The sequence below is a fragment of the Schistocerca nitens genome, chromosome 12, assembly GCF_023898315.1.
Source record: "Schistocerca nitens isolate TAMUIC-IGC-003100 chromosome 12, iqSchNite1.1, whole genome shotgun sequence".
Taxonomy (NCBI): Eukaryota; Metazoa; Arthropoda; class Insecta; order Orthoptera; family Acrididae; genus Schistocerca; species Schistocerca nitens.
This window is the reverse complement of record NC_064625.1, coordinates 191,913,216-191,928,722: the sequence shown is the minus strand read 5'-3', so window position 1 is coordinate 191,928,722 and position 15,507 is coordinate 191,913,216. Positions and strand designations below refer to the sequence as shown.

Below are 15,507 nucleotides of genomic sequence, written 5' to 3'. Positions count from 1 at the left end.
CCTCCGGTTTAGACCTTCCACTCTGCTCCAAACCAGAGGACCATGATCGACCCTGGGTACGGTGCTACAAGTAGGCAGCTCAGCCTCCAACCCGCGTGCATTGCTAGTCGCCTTCACCGAATCGGCTAGCTGCCGAAAGGAGCCCGGGGTGGCCTCGGAACCCGAGCGGCAGGCGTCATTCGTGTCGACACGTGCCACTACGTGCAGCCGGTCGCACCCAGTGCACTCGACAGTTGCCGGCAGGGCCTCCTCTGCATCCTGGATGAGACCTCCCGGCAAACGTACCGGAGGCACACTGGAACTCTTTCCTGCCTCGCCTGCTATCTCCCTGAGGGGCTCCGTCACCCGCCTAACATTGGAACTCCCGGTGACTAGCGTACCCACCCTCTGTATTTGTCCGGCCGGGCAGGAAAATCGACCGGTGGCCCGACAGGAAAGGCGTCCCGTGCCGGCTCGGAGTTACCGTCCACGCCGGGCAGCACCTAGTACCTGTCGCTAAGACGCGGGGAGCCAGCTGCACGGCCTGCTCACTCTCTCCCCTTGTGCCCGGTGACACGCAAACCCACCAGTGTCTGCCACTCACTCTGGAGTGAGGATGGGCCGGTCAGATGCTTCGATTTGCTACCCTCAATTTCAGTTGCCGCCTCATTCTCTAGGGCTGGACACTAACTTTCGTGCCACTGACAGCCTTAATATATGACCAGAATTTCTTTGGATTTTGCCGTCATTTTACAGTATTCTGCTACGGTAGTCATCACGCTTTGCTCTATTGACAGCCAAATGCGTTTCATTCTACATCACTTTATCTATAGCCCTACACTTTGTTCTACATCTATTATGCAGTTTTTCTACTTGAGGAGCAAAATAACTGATGATCGTCAAAGTAGAGAGGATATAAAATGTAGACTGGCTATGGCAAGGAAAGTGTTTCTTTAGAAGTTTCTTTACAGTAACTGTATATCGTGGAGGTTTCCTCCCATTATGAACTCTTCTACTGCGTACATATCTTCCAGTGTTGATCATCCGTTCTTTTAAACTTGAGCCGGAATTCCTCTGGATGCTCCTGACCTGTGCTGAATATTTCAAGTTCCTCATTGAGATATGACACTCCTAATTTTTTATCTAGTTTACTGAACACACATATCATTCTGGTTGTTTCAGTTGTCCTTTGTACTTTGGTAATCATTGTTGCCACAACCACATCATAGTCACTGATACCAGTTTCGATGTGGACATCCCCAAATAAGTCAGGTCTGTTTGTTGCCATTAGATCCATCGTGAGCAGGGTTCCTGACAATCTGTTCTAGGTGATTTTCAGAGAAGGCATTTAGTAAAGTTTTACAGGATGTCTTATCACTCTCACCACTAACAAAACTCTAATTTTCCTAATTAATTGGTGGATGATCAAAGTCTCCACTGATGATTACAATGATTGGGGAACCTGAAAGTGAACTGTTTTCTCTCAAGTCTTCTGAGTCTTGCTCAAACAATTTCACATGCAGCTTCAATATCTATCTCAGTGGATTTGACTTTTTTGTCTACTGCAACAAATACACCAGCTTCATTTCCCACTTGCCTATCCTTTTGACATACACTTAAATTTTCCCCAAAAATCTCACTGGTATCAATTTCAAGTTTCAACCAGCTTTCTGTACCTAGTACTGTGTGAGCTTCGCGGCTGTTCATGAGCGCTTCAAACTCTGGCACTTTGGTGTGAATGCTTTCGCAGGGGACCATGTTGTTGTTGTTGTTGTTGATGATGTGGTGGTGGTCCTCAGTCCAGAGACTGGTTTGTCGCAGCTCTCCGTGCTACTCTACCCTGTGTAAGCCTCTTCATCTCAAAATGACTACTGCAACCTACATCCTTCTGAATCTGCATACTGTATTCATCTCTTGGTCTCCCTCTATGATTTTTACCCTCCACACTTCCCTCCAATACTAGATGAGTGATCCCTTGATGCCTCAGAATGTGTCCTACCAACTGATCCCTTCTTCTAGTCAAATTGTGCCACAAAAAATTCCTTTTGTCTCTAATTCTATTCAGTGCCTATGTGATCTACCTGTCTAATCTTTAGCATTCTTCTGTAGCACCACATTTTGAAACCTCCTATTCTCTTCTTGTCTACACTGTTTATCGATCATGTTTCACTTCTGTACACGGATATACTCCATACAAATACTTCCAGAAAAAGACCTCTGACCCTTAAATCTATACTCGATGTTAACAAATTTCTCTTCTTCAGAAACACTTTCCTTGCCATAGCCAGTCTACATTTTATATCCTCTCTACTTTGACCACAGTCAGTTATTTTGCTCCTCAAACAGAAAAACTCATTTACTACTTTAAGTGTCTCATTTGCTAATCTAATTCCCTCAGCATCACCTGATTTTACTACATTCCATCATCCTCATTTTGCTTTTGTTGATGTTGAAACACCCCCTTTATATCCTTTATTGGATTTTAGGCGATTTACCAAAGCCACCAGACAGTTAATTATTATGATTATATGACCGTGTGCTTAATGGTTGGAAGGCCATCGGTTTTTCTGCTGTGGTTTTGGAGGTATTTCAACAGAGTGTGGCTGTTCTGAGATGAAATAGTTCATGAGTGACAGTTTTTCTATTATTAAAGACCACAAAGGTTGTGATATACAAACTGATACGTATTTTCTATTAACACACAAATTCTGAGGCAGTTGCTACCTTCACCTTACACGCTTCATTACGGTTATATCTGTTATTGGTTGCTGATTTTAAGTACTTCGTCACACGCAATAAAGATCGTTAACATTCACGACAATCCTCACTGCAATCCACGGTCGTTGCTGGCCGACGCGGTTGACGCGAAACACGAAATTCGGCACTTGTCACTTTTGGTTTTATATCACTCACGAATCGGTATTGATGAGGGTCAACCCCACAACGATAATGGGGATGCGCTCATTTGTTACGCTCCCGTGAATTTACAATTTACTCCTCATTCGGCACATCCACCATTGACACCGTACTCGGCTCGCCCATCTTCTCAGTACCGCCACTTACTCGACACTCCTCTCACTGCCTCATGCAACACTCGACAATTGACTCCTCTGCTATCGACCCGGGCGTCGGATACTAATATCTGTGTTCGTGGGATCACAGATCCCTTACTACATTAATCTTATATCCTTCTTTCAAGACATTGTAAATTCTGTTCAGCTGCTCTTCCAGGTCCTTTTGCTGTCTTTGAGAGAATTACAATGTCATCGGCAAACCTCAAAGGTTTTATTTCTTATCCATAAATTTTAATTCTTTCTCCAAATTTTCTTTTGTTTCCTTTTCTGCTTGCTCAATATAGAGATTGAATAACATCAGGGATAGGCTCCAACTCTGTCTCACTCCCTTCTCAACTGCTGCTTCCCTTTCATGCCCTTTGACTCTTATAATTGCAATATGGTTTCTGTACAAGTTGTAAATAGCTTTTCACTGCCTGTAAATAACACCTGCCACCTTCAGTATTTGAAAGAGATTATTCCAGTCAACATTGTCAAAAGCTTTTTCTGAGTTTACAAATGCTAGAAACATAGGTTTGCCTTTCCTTAAACCATCTTCCAAGTTGTAGGGCCAGTATTGCCTCACTTTTTCCAACATTTCTACAGAATCCAAATTGATCTTCACTGACTCTGCTTCTACCAGTTCTTCCATTCATCTGTGAAAAATTCGTGTTAGTATTTTGCAACCGTGACATATTAAACTGATAGTTTGGTAATTTTCACATCTATCAACACCTTTCTTTGGGATTGGAATTATTGTATTCTTCTTGAAGTCTGAGGGTATTTCACCTGTCTCATACATCTTTCTCACCAGATGGAAGAGTTTTGCCATTGCAGGCTCTCACACGGCTATCAGTAGTTCTAACAGAGTGTTGTGTGCTTCCCGGGCCTTGTTTTGACTTAGGTCTTTCAATGCTCTGTCAAATTCTTCAGCAGTATCATATCTCCCATTTCATTTTCATCTATGTCATCTTCCATTTCCATAATATTACCGTCAAGTACATTGCCCTTGTATAGACCCTCTATATACTCCTTCCACCTTTCTGCTTTTCCTTCTTTGCTTAGGGCTGATTTTCCATCTGAGCTCATCTTTACAGTTGACCTCTAGCCATCCGTGCATGAGCATTTTGCACTTCCTGTCAATCTCATTTTTGAGATGTTTGTATTTCTTTTTGCCTGCTTCATTTACGGCATTTTTATATTTTCTTCTTTCATCAGTTAAATTCAATAACTGCTGTGTTACCCAAGGATTTCTACTAGCCCTCATCTTTTTACCTGCCTTGTGAATCATTTCATCTCTCAAAGCTGCCCATTCTTCTTCTATTGTACAGTTAACCATTAGGATTTCAATACTCTCACCTGTGGGAGACATTTCTTTCGACCTTACACTGATACTTCTGTGTTTCCTACATCTATTGTTATCCGGATTGGCTGGAGAGTCACCCAACCTGAGAAACCCTTGTGTGCATCCCACACACAATGAGTTACCTCTGATGTGTAGTGCATGCCTGACCTATTTAGGGAGTCCCTACAGTTCTCAACCCTACGGTGCAAGCCCAGGAAGTTGTAGCCTAGCTCGTCACAGAACTTTCGAATTCTCTGGTTCAGTCCTTCCACTCTACTCATAACCAAAAGGCCACCATCATTTCTGGGGACACTGCTGCAAATTGTGAGCTTCATTGAAACTCCACGCACAAGGCTAGTCCTCTCAACCTTCTCTGCCAATTGTCGAAATGACACAAAAATAATTTCGGAGCCCAGGCGACAGACATCATTTGTTCCAATGTGTGCCACAGTCTGCAGTTGGCGGCAACTTATTCCTTCAGTGACTCCTGGAATAGCCCCTTAAACATGTCGAACGAGGCCCCCCCAGGCAGTGAGTGCACCTGATGTTCTTTCCCATCCCTCGCTGCCATTTCCCTAAGGTGTACCACCAGCCACCGTACGAGTGCCGACGAGTAGTAGACCCCTACCTTTTGCGTTTGCCTCCTCTTGACACTGGACAGAACAGGTTTCCCCACAACAGGTGTAGTGGGTCCCACTGGCTCAGTTTCAGTGAAAGACAGCACCTCGAACTTGTCGGTTAGGGGGATCGGCACGACAGTCCGAGTCCTCCTCGGTCACCGTCCACCCTGTACGGGACACCTGGATCTACCATTGACGAGCCACTCAGTCAGTTGGACAGGTAATGACAGATCCTGTATTTTCTGCAGAGGAGGCAGGATCCACAGGAGAAGATGGTACTCGAGGCACCTCCGGTACAGGTATCACAGGTACACGACTCTCGGGAGTTCTTCCGACACACCGATTCGCAGCAGCTGTCAATCACTCGACAGTAGTCGTGGTGATTTCCGGCTGCTTACAAACGTCGACCAACTCGTATAGTTTACATGTATCTCAAGAAAGCCTGCTAAAAGCTTCAAGAACATGCTTGTAATGATAATTGTATGAATATACTTCATCCCCTTATATATATATATATATATATATATATATATATATATATATATATATATATATATATTTTGCTCACATAAGGATTGTGAGGACAAGAGTAGGCAGAGGGGCATTCAAACACTCATTCTTCCTGTGCTCCATACTCGAATGGAATGGGAAGAAGCCGTAACCCTAATAGATGACACAATGGGACATACCCTCTGCCACGCACTTCACTGCGGCTTGCCGAGTGTGGGATAGATGGTGTCCTTAGACTCATTTTCACAGTAATGAGAATGCAGCTGTATAAATTCGTAGAGAATATTAATAGCAATACTGATATCGAGAAGGTCAGTTTCGGTGTATAAAATATGACAATAGTAAATGAATAGTTACACCCCATAATGTGATGTAATCTATGGAAAATACTGACGTACTAACAAATACACTGCAATTTGTTCTCCCTGCAGCTCCTGAAGTACATATTTGAGAAGTGTCCGAAGATAGAGAAGCTGATAATCGCCAACAACTTACTGGCCGACCGACAGTACGCGGAATTGGTGTCGCGCCTGGAACACTTGCAGAGCCTGGAAGTGTTCGAGAATCGGAGAGGTGCGGGGCCCGTGCTGCTGCGCTTCCTGGCAGACGCCTGCCCCAAGTTGCGGGAGATAAACCTCAGCTGTGACTACCACCCGCTGGAGGACGTCGAGTACTTCGTGAAGGCCAAGAGGGACACGCTCACTTCTGCCACCGTGCGCTGGACGATGGCGGGGAAGAGGTGAGTGTGTCGGCATCTTTCTCCGCGTTCTGGTACGTCACCTACATTCGCACAGACGTAAAATACTCCGCGAGTCAGTGTACGGTGCGTGACGGAGGATACCTTTTACCACCTCTAGTCACTATCTTTCCTGCTACACTTGTAAATGGAGCAAGCTGAAAAGTGGCTACCTGTTCTCCTTTGTACCAGTGCCGATTTCTCTTATCTTACTTTTGTGGTCATTATGTGATACCTATGTCGCTTGCTGTAGAATCGTTCTGCAGTCTGTCACAAATGCCAGTTCTCTAAATATTCTCAATAGTGCTTCACAAAAACAATATTTCCTTCCCTGCAGGCATTCTGATTTCAGTTCACAGAGTATTTCTGCAATACGCGTCGATCAAACCTTTGAGTAACAGATTTCAAATCTGAAATAATTGCATGTATTCCTTTAATCCAATCTGGTGTGGATTCCAAACACTTGAGCAGCATTTGAAACACAAGTATTCTATTTGCAGATTTCTTTATAGCTAAGCTACATTTCCATAAAATTCGCCCAAAAAACTAAAGTCAACCACTTGTCTTCTCTTTACACACTTGTTCCATTTCGTGTCACTTTACTACATTATGCCTAGATGTTCTGTCAAGCCACACACCACTAATACTGTATTCAGACATTACACAATTGTTTTTCCTAGTCATTTTTATTAACTTACATTTCCGCACATTTAGAGCAATTTCTCATCCATCTCATCGAATAGAAACTCTGTCTAAGACATCCTGAATCTTCCTAAAATCACTCAAAGATGACACTTTCCATAAACTACAGCATAAGAAAATTATCAGTGTCAATGAACTTATTGCATGAAACTTCCTGGCAGATTAAAACTGTGTGCCAGACCAAGACATGAACTCGGGCAAGTGCTCTACCGTCTGAGCTACCCGAACGTGACTCGTAACCTGTCCTCACAGTCTCAATTCTGCCAGTACCTCGTCCCCTACCTTCCAAACTTCACAGAAGCTCTTCTGTGAACTGTGCAGAACTTATTGTATAGCATACAGGTCCTGAAGATGGCAACATGAACACGAACTGCCAAAACTGGTTGCTTTCAGAATAAAATAAAATATCTTTAAGTGTACAGCTGTCGGTAAGGTTTATTGACATTGAAAAGTACGTACTAGCCGATGTCCCCTAACTGCAACGGACCGACTGAGATTGTCAGAAAATTGTTGCTGTTCACCGTATCTGTCTGGTCATTTATGTTTATAGATGTAAAGAGGACAAGAGTGGTCCTAGCACACTTCCATGGGGCAATCCTGATTGTTACTTTCTCTGTGAGGAACATTCCCTGTCCTCATTGATGAGGATTTAAATTGGAAAAAGCAAATTTTGGAATTCCTAAAACAACTTAGTTCAGCCACATTTGCGCTTAGAATCATCGAAAATTCCACGGAGAGACAAAACAGTAAGCTGACATTTTATATATTTTAATCCTATAACGTCATATAAAATAATTTTCTGGGATAACTCATCTTTAAAAAAGAAAGTCTTCATAGCTCGAAAATGGCTGTAAGAATAATACGTGTTGCTCACCTGTGATCACCTTGTAGACATTTGTTTAACGAGTTCTGACTACTGCTTCCCAGTGTATTTATTCCCCCATGAAGTTTGTTGTAAATAATCCGCTACAGTTCAAAAGGAGCAATGATGTACAAAATTACAATAGGAGAAGTAGAAATGACATTCATCACTCCACATTAAGGTTGTCTTTTGCACAAAAAGGGGTGCACAATGCTGCAACTAACATTTTTGATCACTTACACAAGGACATAAAATGTCTGACAGGCAGCCAAGTAAAATTTGAAAACAAATTAAAAAACTTTCTACTTGACAACTCCTGTTCTGTACAAGAATTACCATTATTGTAACATGTAAAATGCTGTGGGTAAGAATTGCTAACTCACATCTGTATATTTAATACATAATAAAAAACTTATAAATGTTCAGCATATAGCCATATTTACAAATTAATTTGCAATGCAAACATCAAATAAGACTCGTTTGACGATTACGATTTATCGTGCAAAATGATCCGTGGAACAGAAATGAACTAACTAACTTTTCTATTACATAAACACTGTTAGAGACACTTACTTATCTGAGAACCTATTCTGTGTGCGCGGACCTTCATTAACAGTCTGCAGTGTGGCACCGTGTCGAATGCTTCCTGCAGATCTAGGAATTTGCAGTCTGCCTGTTGCCCTCCGTCTACAGTTTGCGGGACATCGTGTGAGAAGAGGAGAAGCCGAGTTTCACCGGAATGACGATATCTAGATCCCTGTCGATTTTTGAATACGAGCTTTTCTCTCTCGAGAAGATTTGTTATAATGGAAACTCCGGGTAGGAATATCGACAATGCAGGAATAGACAGATTGCTACTTACCGTAAAGAAGACATATTAAGTTACAGACGACCACAATTTAAAGCACTTACATAAAGCTTTCAGCCACAGCCTTCATCAGTAAAAGACAGACACGTGCCATTCGTACGTACGAGAAAGCACACCTCACACAGACACGGCCACCGACTCCAGCTTCTCGGGCCGGAATGCGACTGCGACGTGGGATACGAGCGACAATCTGGAGGGGCAGGGAAGGGGAGGGGGTAGTAGTGTACGAGTGTGGAGAGAGACGAACACTGCCTAGCGGAGTGAGCGGGGACTCGAATGCTGACAAGTGCAGCGTTAGGAGGTCGTGGGTAGGTAGGGAAAAAAAGGAGAAAACGAGGAGAGGAGCGAGGAAACGTGGACAGGTGTGGTGGCAGACAATAGAGAGGGTGGGAGATGGGAATGGAGAGGAGGTAACAGAACATAGGGTAATGGAAACTGTTGGACACAGAATGCAGGAACACTATGTTGTATGTTGAGTCCAGGATAGTTACGGGAGCACAGTTTGGAAAGTCTGGTTGTGAACGGTAGTACCCAGATGCCTTGGGTAATGACATAGGCATCGAAATCGAGCAAATTACATTTAGTTCCCCATTCGGATCTCCGGGCGGGGACTACGTAGGGGGACGTCGTTATCAGGAGAAAGAAAACTGGCATTATACGGATCGGAGCGTGGAATGTCAGATCCCTTAATCGGGCAGGGAGGTTAGAAAATTTAAAAAGAGAAATGGATAGGTTAAAGTTAGATATAGTGGGAATTAGTGAAGTTCGGTGGCAGGAGGAACAAGACTTTTGGTCAGGTGAATACAGGGTTATAAACACAAAGTCAAATAGGGGTAATGCAGGAGTAGGTTTAATAATGAATAAAAAAAATAGGAGTGCGGGTAAGCTACTACAAACAGCGTAGTGAACGCATTATTGTGGCCAAGATAGACACGAAGCCTACGCATACTACAGTAGTACAAGTTTATTTGCCAACTAGCTCTGCAGATGATGAAGAAATTGAAGAAATGTATGATGAAATAAAAGAAATTATTCAGATAGTGAAGGGGGACGAAAATTTAATAGTCATGGGTGACTGGAATTCCGTAGTAGGAAAAGGGAGAGAAGGAAATGTGGTAGGTGAATATGGATTGGGGGTAAGAAATGAAAGAGGAAGCCGTCTGGTAGAATTTTGCACAGAGCACAACTTAATCATAGCTAACACTTGGTTCAAGAATCATAAAAGAAGATTGTATACATGGAAGAAGCCTGGAGATACTAGAAGGTATCAGATAGATTATGTAATGGTAAGACAGAGATTTAGGAATGAGGTATTAAATTGTAAGCCATTTCCAGGGGCAGATGTGGACTCTCACTACAATCTATTGGTTATGAACTGTAGATTAAAACTGAAGAAACTGCAAAAAGGTGGCAATTTAAGGAGATGGGTCCTGGATAAACTGACTAAACCAGAGGTTGTACAGAGTTTCAGGGAGAACGTAAGGGAACAAATGGCAGGAATGGGGGAAAGAAATACAGTAGAAGAAGCTTTGAGGGATGAAGTAGTGAAGGCAGCAGAGGATCAAGTAGGTAAAAAGATGAGGGCTAGTAGAAATCCTTGGGTAACAGAAGAAATATTGAATTTAATTGATGAAAGGAGAAAATATAAAAATGCAGTAAATGAAGTAGGCAAAAAGGAATACAAACGTCTCAAAAATGAGATCGACAGGAAATGCAAAATGGCTAAGCAGGGATGGCTAGAGGATAAATGTAAGGATGTAGAGGCTTATCTCACTAGGGGTAAGATAGATACTGCCTACAGGAAAATTAAAGAGATCTTTGGAGAAAAGAGAACCACTTGCATGAATATCAAGAGCTCAGATGGCAACCCAGTTCTAAGCAAAGAAGGGAAAGCAGAAAGGTGGAAGGAGTATATAGAGGGTCTATACAAGCGCGACGTTCTTGAGGACAATATTATGGAAATGGAAGAGGATGTAGATGAAGAGGAAGTGGGAGATATGATACTGCGTGAAGAGTTTGACAGAGCACTGAAAGACCTGAGTCGAAACAAGGCCCCAGGAGTGGACAACATTCCATTAGTACTGCTGACGGCCTTGGGAGAGCCAGTCCTGACAAAACTCTACCATCTGGTGAGCAAGATGTATGAGACAGGCGAAATACCCTCAGACTTCAAGAAGAATATAATAATTCCAATCCGAAAGAAAGCAGGTGTTGACAGATGTGTAAATTACTGAACTATCAGTTTAATAAGTCACGGCTGCAAAATGCTAACATGAATTCTTTACAGACGAATGGAAAAACTGGTAGAAGCCGACCTCGGCGAAGATCAGTTTGGATTCTGTACAAAAGTTGGAACACGTGAGGCAATACTGACCCTACGACTTATCTTAGAAGATAGATTAAGGAAAGGCAAACCTACGTTTCTAGCATTTGTAGACTTAGAGAAAGCTTTTGACAATGTTGACAAGAATACTCTCTTTCAAATTCTGAAGGTGGCAGGGGTAAAATACAGGGAGTGAAAGGGTATTTACAATTTGTACAGAAACCAGATGGCAGTTATAAGAGTCGAGGGGCATGAAAGGGAAGCAGTGGTTGGGAAGGGAGTGAGACAGGGTTGTAGCCTCTCCCCGATGTTATTCAATCTGTATATTGAGCAAGCAGTAAAGGAAACAAAAGAAAAATTCGGAGTAGGTATTAAAATCCATGGAGAAGAAATAAAAACTTTGAGGTTCACCGATGACATTGTAATTCTGTCAGAGACAGCAAAGGACTTGGAAGAGCAGCTGAATGGAATGGATAGTGTCTTGAAGGGAGGATATAAGACGAACATCAATAAAAGCAAAACAAGGATAATGGAATGTAGTCGAATTAAGTCGGGTGATGTTGAGGGAATTAGATTAGGAAATGAGACACTTAAAGTAGTAAAGGAGTTTTGCTATTTGGGGACCAAAATAACTGATGATGGTCGAAGTAGAGAGGATATAAAATGTAGACTGGCAATGGCAAGGAAAGCGTTTCTGAAGAAGAGAAATTTGTTAACATTGAGTAAAGATTTAAGTGTGAGGAAGTCGTTTCTGAAAGTATTTGTTTGGAGTGTAGCCATGTATGGAAGTGAAGCATGGACTGTAAATAGTTTAGACAAGAAGAGAATAGAAGCTTTCGAAATGTGGTGCTACAGAAGAATGCTGAAGATTAGATGGGTAGATCACATAACTAATGAGGAGGTGTTGAATAGGATTGGGGAGAAGAGAAGTTTGTGGCACAACTTGACTAGAAGAAGGGATCGGTTGGTAGGACATGTTCTGGGGCATCAAGGGATCACCAATTTAGTATTGGAGGGCAGCGTGGAGGGTAAAAATTGTAGAGGGAGAGCAAGAGATGAATACACGAAGCAGATTCAGAAGGATGTAGGTTGCAGTAGGTACTGGGAGATGAAGAGGCTTGCACAGGATAGAGTAGCATGGAGAGCTGCATGAAACCAGTCTCAGGACTGAAGACCACAACAACAAGAACGACGTTTAGCTGCACCCTGTGCCCTAGGGCGGTCCACTTCGCTGTCAGCCACAGTTTGGCAGTGGCCGATCGTCCCGGTGGACACTGGCTGGTAGTCGTACCGATATAAAAAGCTGTGCAATGGTTGCAACAGAGCTGGTAAACGGCCTGGCTGCTTTCGCCGAAGGGCTGGCCCCTGCTAGGGTGACGGGACTGGAGTAGGGAGTGTTGGGCGACTGACTGAGCCAGTCCTTCACCTCCGTCTTGCTCAGAGGTATCTCGTCAGTGTCCTAACGGGAGGATCAGTAGTGTGTCACACAATTATGAGGCTAAGTACGCAACATCGTTAAGCTTCAGAATCACCGCTCTACCATTCCAGCATACCTCCATATTTGGACTAAAACTGGTTGGACTGGATTGACTTTTACTATTTTTAGGTGGGGTCCTACCTTCTATTTCACGATTCCTGCCACGTCGACTTACGGGGGTTGCCCAGAAAGTAATGCACCACATTTTTTTTTCTTCGACAACTCTTTATTGAACATAATGAGAATTACACACACAAAATAATGGTGTTTTATCTACACACCCTATTTTCCCGTGTAATCTCCATCCTGTTCTACAGCCTTCCTCTGGCACGAAACGAGGGCGTGTACGCCCTGTCGGTACCCGTCCTTGTTCCGGGGGCAGAGTCAGTGCCTCACTGTGTGAATCGCCTCCTCGTTGTCCTCAAAATGTCTTCCACGAATTGCATCCTTTAACGGCCCAAAAGAGTGGAAGTGCGAGGGGGCTAGGTCAGGTGCGACAGCTGTCGACGGTCTCCCCGACCGCTGAAAATCGTGGAGCTCCGCCGAACCGCCTTCTGGTGACTTCACCCTCAGTGCCCGGTAACTGACTGTACTGTCAACGGCAGGTGCTCCTTAAACTTTGGACAAGCGTTTTTGAGTATTCCCCACAATTTCGTTTTCTGCGGCGAGTCATTCGATGACGGCACATCACTCGTAACGTCTGTCACCTACAGACGCCATTCTGGAACTGTCCCGAAACTACGCTATCTGTCGGAGGTGACTGAAACTTGGCACACTCACTCGGGAGACTTCAGATAATACGTGTGTAATGTTTTGCATTTGTAGCATTGTTTCTGGCTGAAAAAATAAAATGCTTTGCATTACTTTCTGCGCAACCCTCGTATTAATGAGCGCATGTAGTTGTCTCAGAGATGAGGCAACAGAGCTTACCTCACCAGCTGTGTCGTGTCTACTAAGAATGGTAAAGCTGTACCAGTAGACTTATTTTCTGGATCTGAGCTTTGCAGGTTCGTGTAGCCCGTACTTGAGGCAGCCCATTAGTTAGCTGGCTGGCACATACATTCCAGTGTCGAGGTGCCTGATGAGCTGTGGATGGTGTTGCATAAAGTGTCAAATCTTTTATCTCTTCTATATCTGTCCCTCTCCTCTCTGTCGCAGTGTGGAAGCTAACTTCATCTCTGCAAACTAGCCATCGTCCAGACTCGAGTCAGTATAAGGCAGTCTTGCAGTGGTTTCTGCACACACACAACTGTTTTGAATTTAAAATCTCGGTTCAGAGACAGTCGGAATCCAGTTAGTGCCCAGCACTTTTAGCATCACTAACCTACATCTAATCAAGATTTCACTAATCACCGTGAGGTACATGGCAGAGGGTACCTCCCACTGTACCAGTTATTAGGGTTTCTTCCTGTTCCACTCTTGTACAGAGCGCAGGAAGAATGATTGTTAATGCCTCTGTGCGTGCTGCAAGTATTCTGATCTTGAAACTTCCTGGCACATTAAAATGGTGTGCCGGACCGAGACTCGAGCTCGGGACCTCTACCTTTCGCGGGCAAGTGCTCTACCGACTGAGCTACCCGAGCACAACTCACACTCCGTCCTCACAGCTTTACTTCTGCCAATACCTCGTCTCCTACCTCACAAACTTTACAGAAGCTCTCCTGCGAACCATGCAGAACTAGCACTACTGAAAGAAAGTATATTGTGGAGACATGGCTTAGCCACAGCCTGGGGGATGTTTCCAGAATGCAAGGTTCGCAGGAGAGCTTCTGTTAAGTTTGGAAGGTAGGAGACCAGTTACTGGCAGTAGTAAAGCTGTGAAGACGGGGCGTGAGTCGTGCTCGATTAGCTCAGTCGGTAGAGCACTTGCCCGCGAAAGGCAAAGGTCCCGAGTTTGAGTCTCGGTCTGGCACACCATTTCAATCTGCCAGGAAGCTTCATATCAGTGCACACTCCGCTGTAGAGTGAAAATCTCATTTTGGATTCTGATCTTATCCTCACGATCCCTGTGTGAACGATATGTAAGGGATTGTAGTATATTCCTAGAGTCAGTATATAAAGCCGGTTCTTAGAACTTCAGTAGGCTTTCTCGGTTTTATGTCTACCTTCAAGAGCCTGCCAGTTCACTTCTTTCAACATCTCTGTGACAACTTCCTGGCAGATTAAAACTGTGTGCCCGACCGAGACTCGAACTCGGGACCTTTGCCTTTCGCGGGCAAGTGCTCTACCATCTGAGCTACCGAAGCACGACTCACGCCCGGTACTCACAGCTTTACTTCTGCCAGTATCTCGTCTCCTATCTTCCAAACTTTACAGAAGCTCTCCTGCGAACCTTGCATTCTGGAAACATCCCCCAGACTGTGGCTAAGCCATGTCTCCACAATATCCTTTGTTTCAGGAGTGCTAGTTCTGCAAGGTCCCGAGTTCGAGTCTTGGTCGGGCACACAGTTTTAATCTGCCAGAAAGTTTCATATCAGCGCACACTCCGCTGCAGAGTGAAAATCTCATTCTGGATCTCTGTGACACTCTCTTGCTACGGGTCAAACAAACCTGTGACCATTCGTTCTGCCCTTCTCCGTATACGTTCAGTGTCTCCCTTTTAAAGCTACATAGTACAGGTGCCACACACTTGAGCAATATTCTAGAATAGGTTGCACGAGTGATTTGTAAGCAATCTCCTTTATAGACTGATTGCACTTTCCCAGTAATCTAGCAATAAACTGAACTCTACTGCCTGCTTACTTTACCCATTACTGAGCCGATGTGATCATTCAATTTCGTATCCCTATAAAGTGTTACACCCAGGTATTGGCCGATTCCAACAGTGACTCATTGATATTTTAGTCATAGGATACTACATTTTTTCGATTTTTTGAAGTGCACTATTTTACATTTCTGAACATGTAGAGCAAGTTGCCAATCTTTGTACCACTTTGAAATCTTGTCAAGAGCTTACTGATTATTTATGCAGCTTCTTTCAGATAGTATTTCATTACAGATAACTGCATCACTTGCAAAAAGTCTGAGATTAC

General features: G+C 43.7%; 1 protein-coding gene across 1 annotated transcript in view; it reads left to right on the top strand.

Moving 5' to 3' along the window:
• LOC126215064 (F-box/LRR-repeat protein fbxl-1-like) overlaps positions 1-15,507 on the top strand; it is a 118,202-nt gene that overhangs the window by 61,862 nt on the left and 40,833 nt on the right. The window contains exon 3 of the mRNA XM_049941714.1: positions 5,939-6,246. Within this exon, the coding sequence (XP_049797671.1) occupies positions 5,939-6,246 (308 nt within the window). The remainder of the gene's footprint in view (positions 1-5,938; positions 6,247-15,507) is intronic.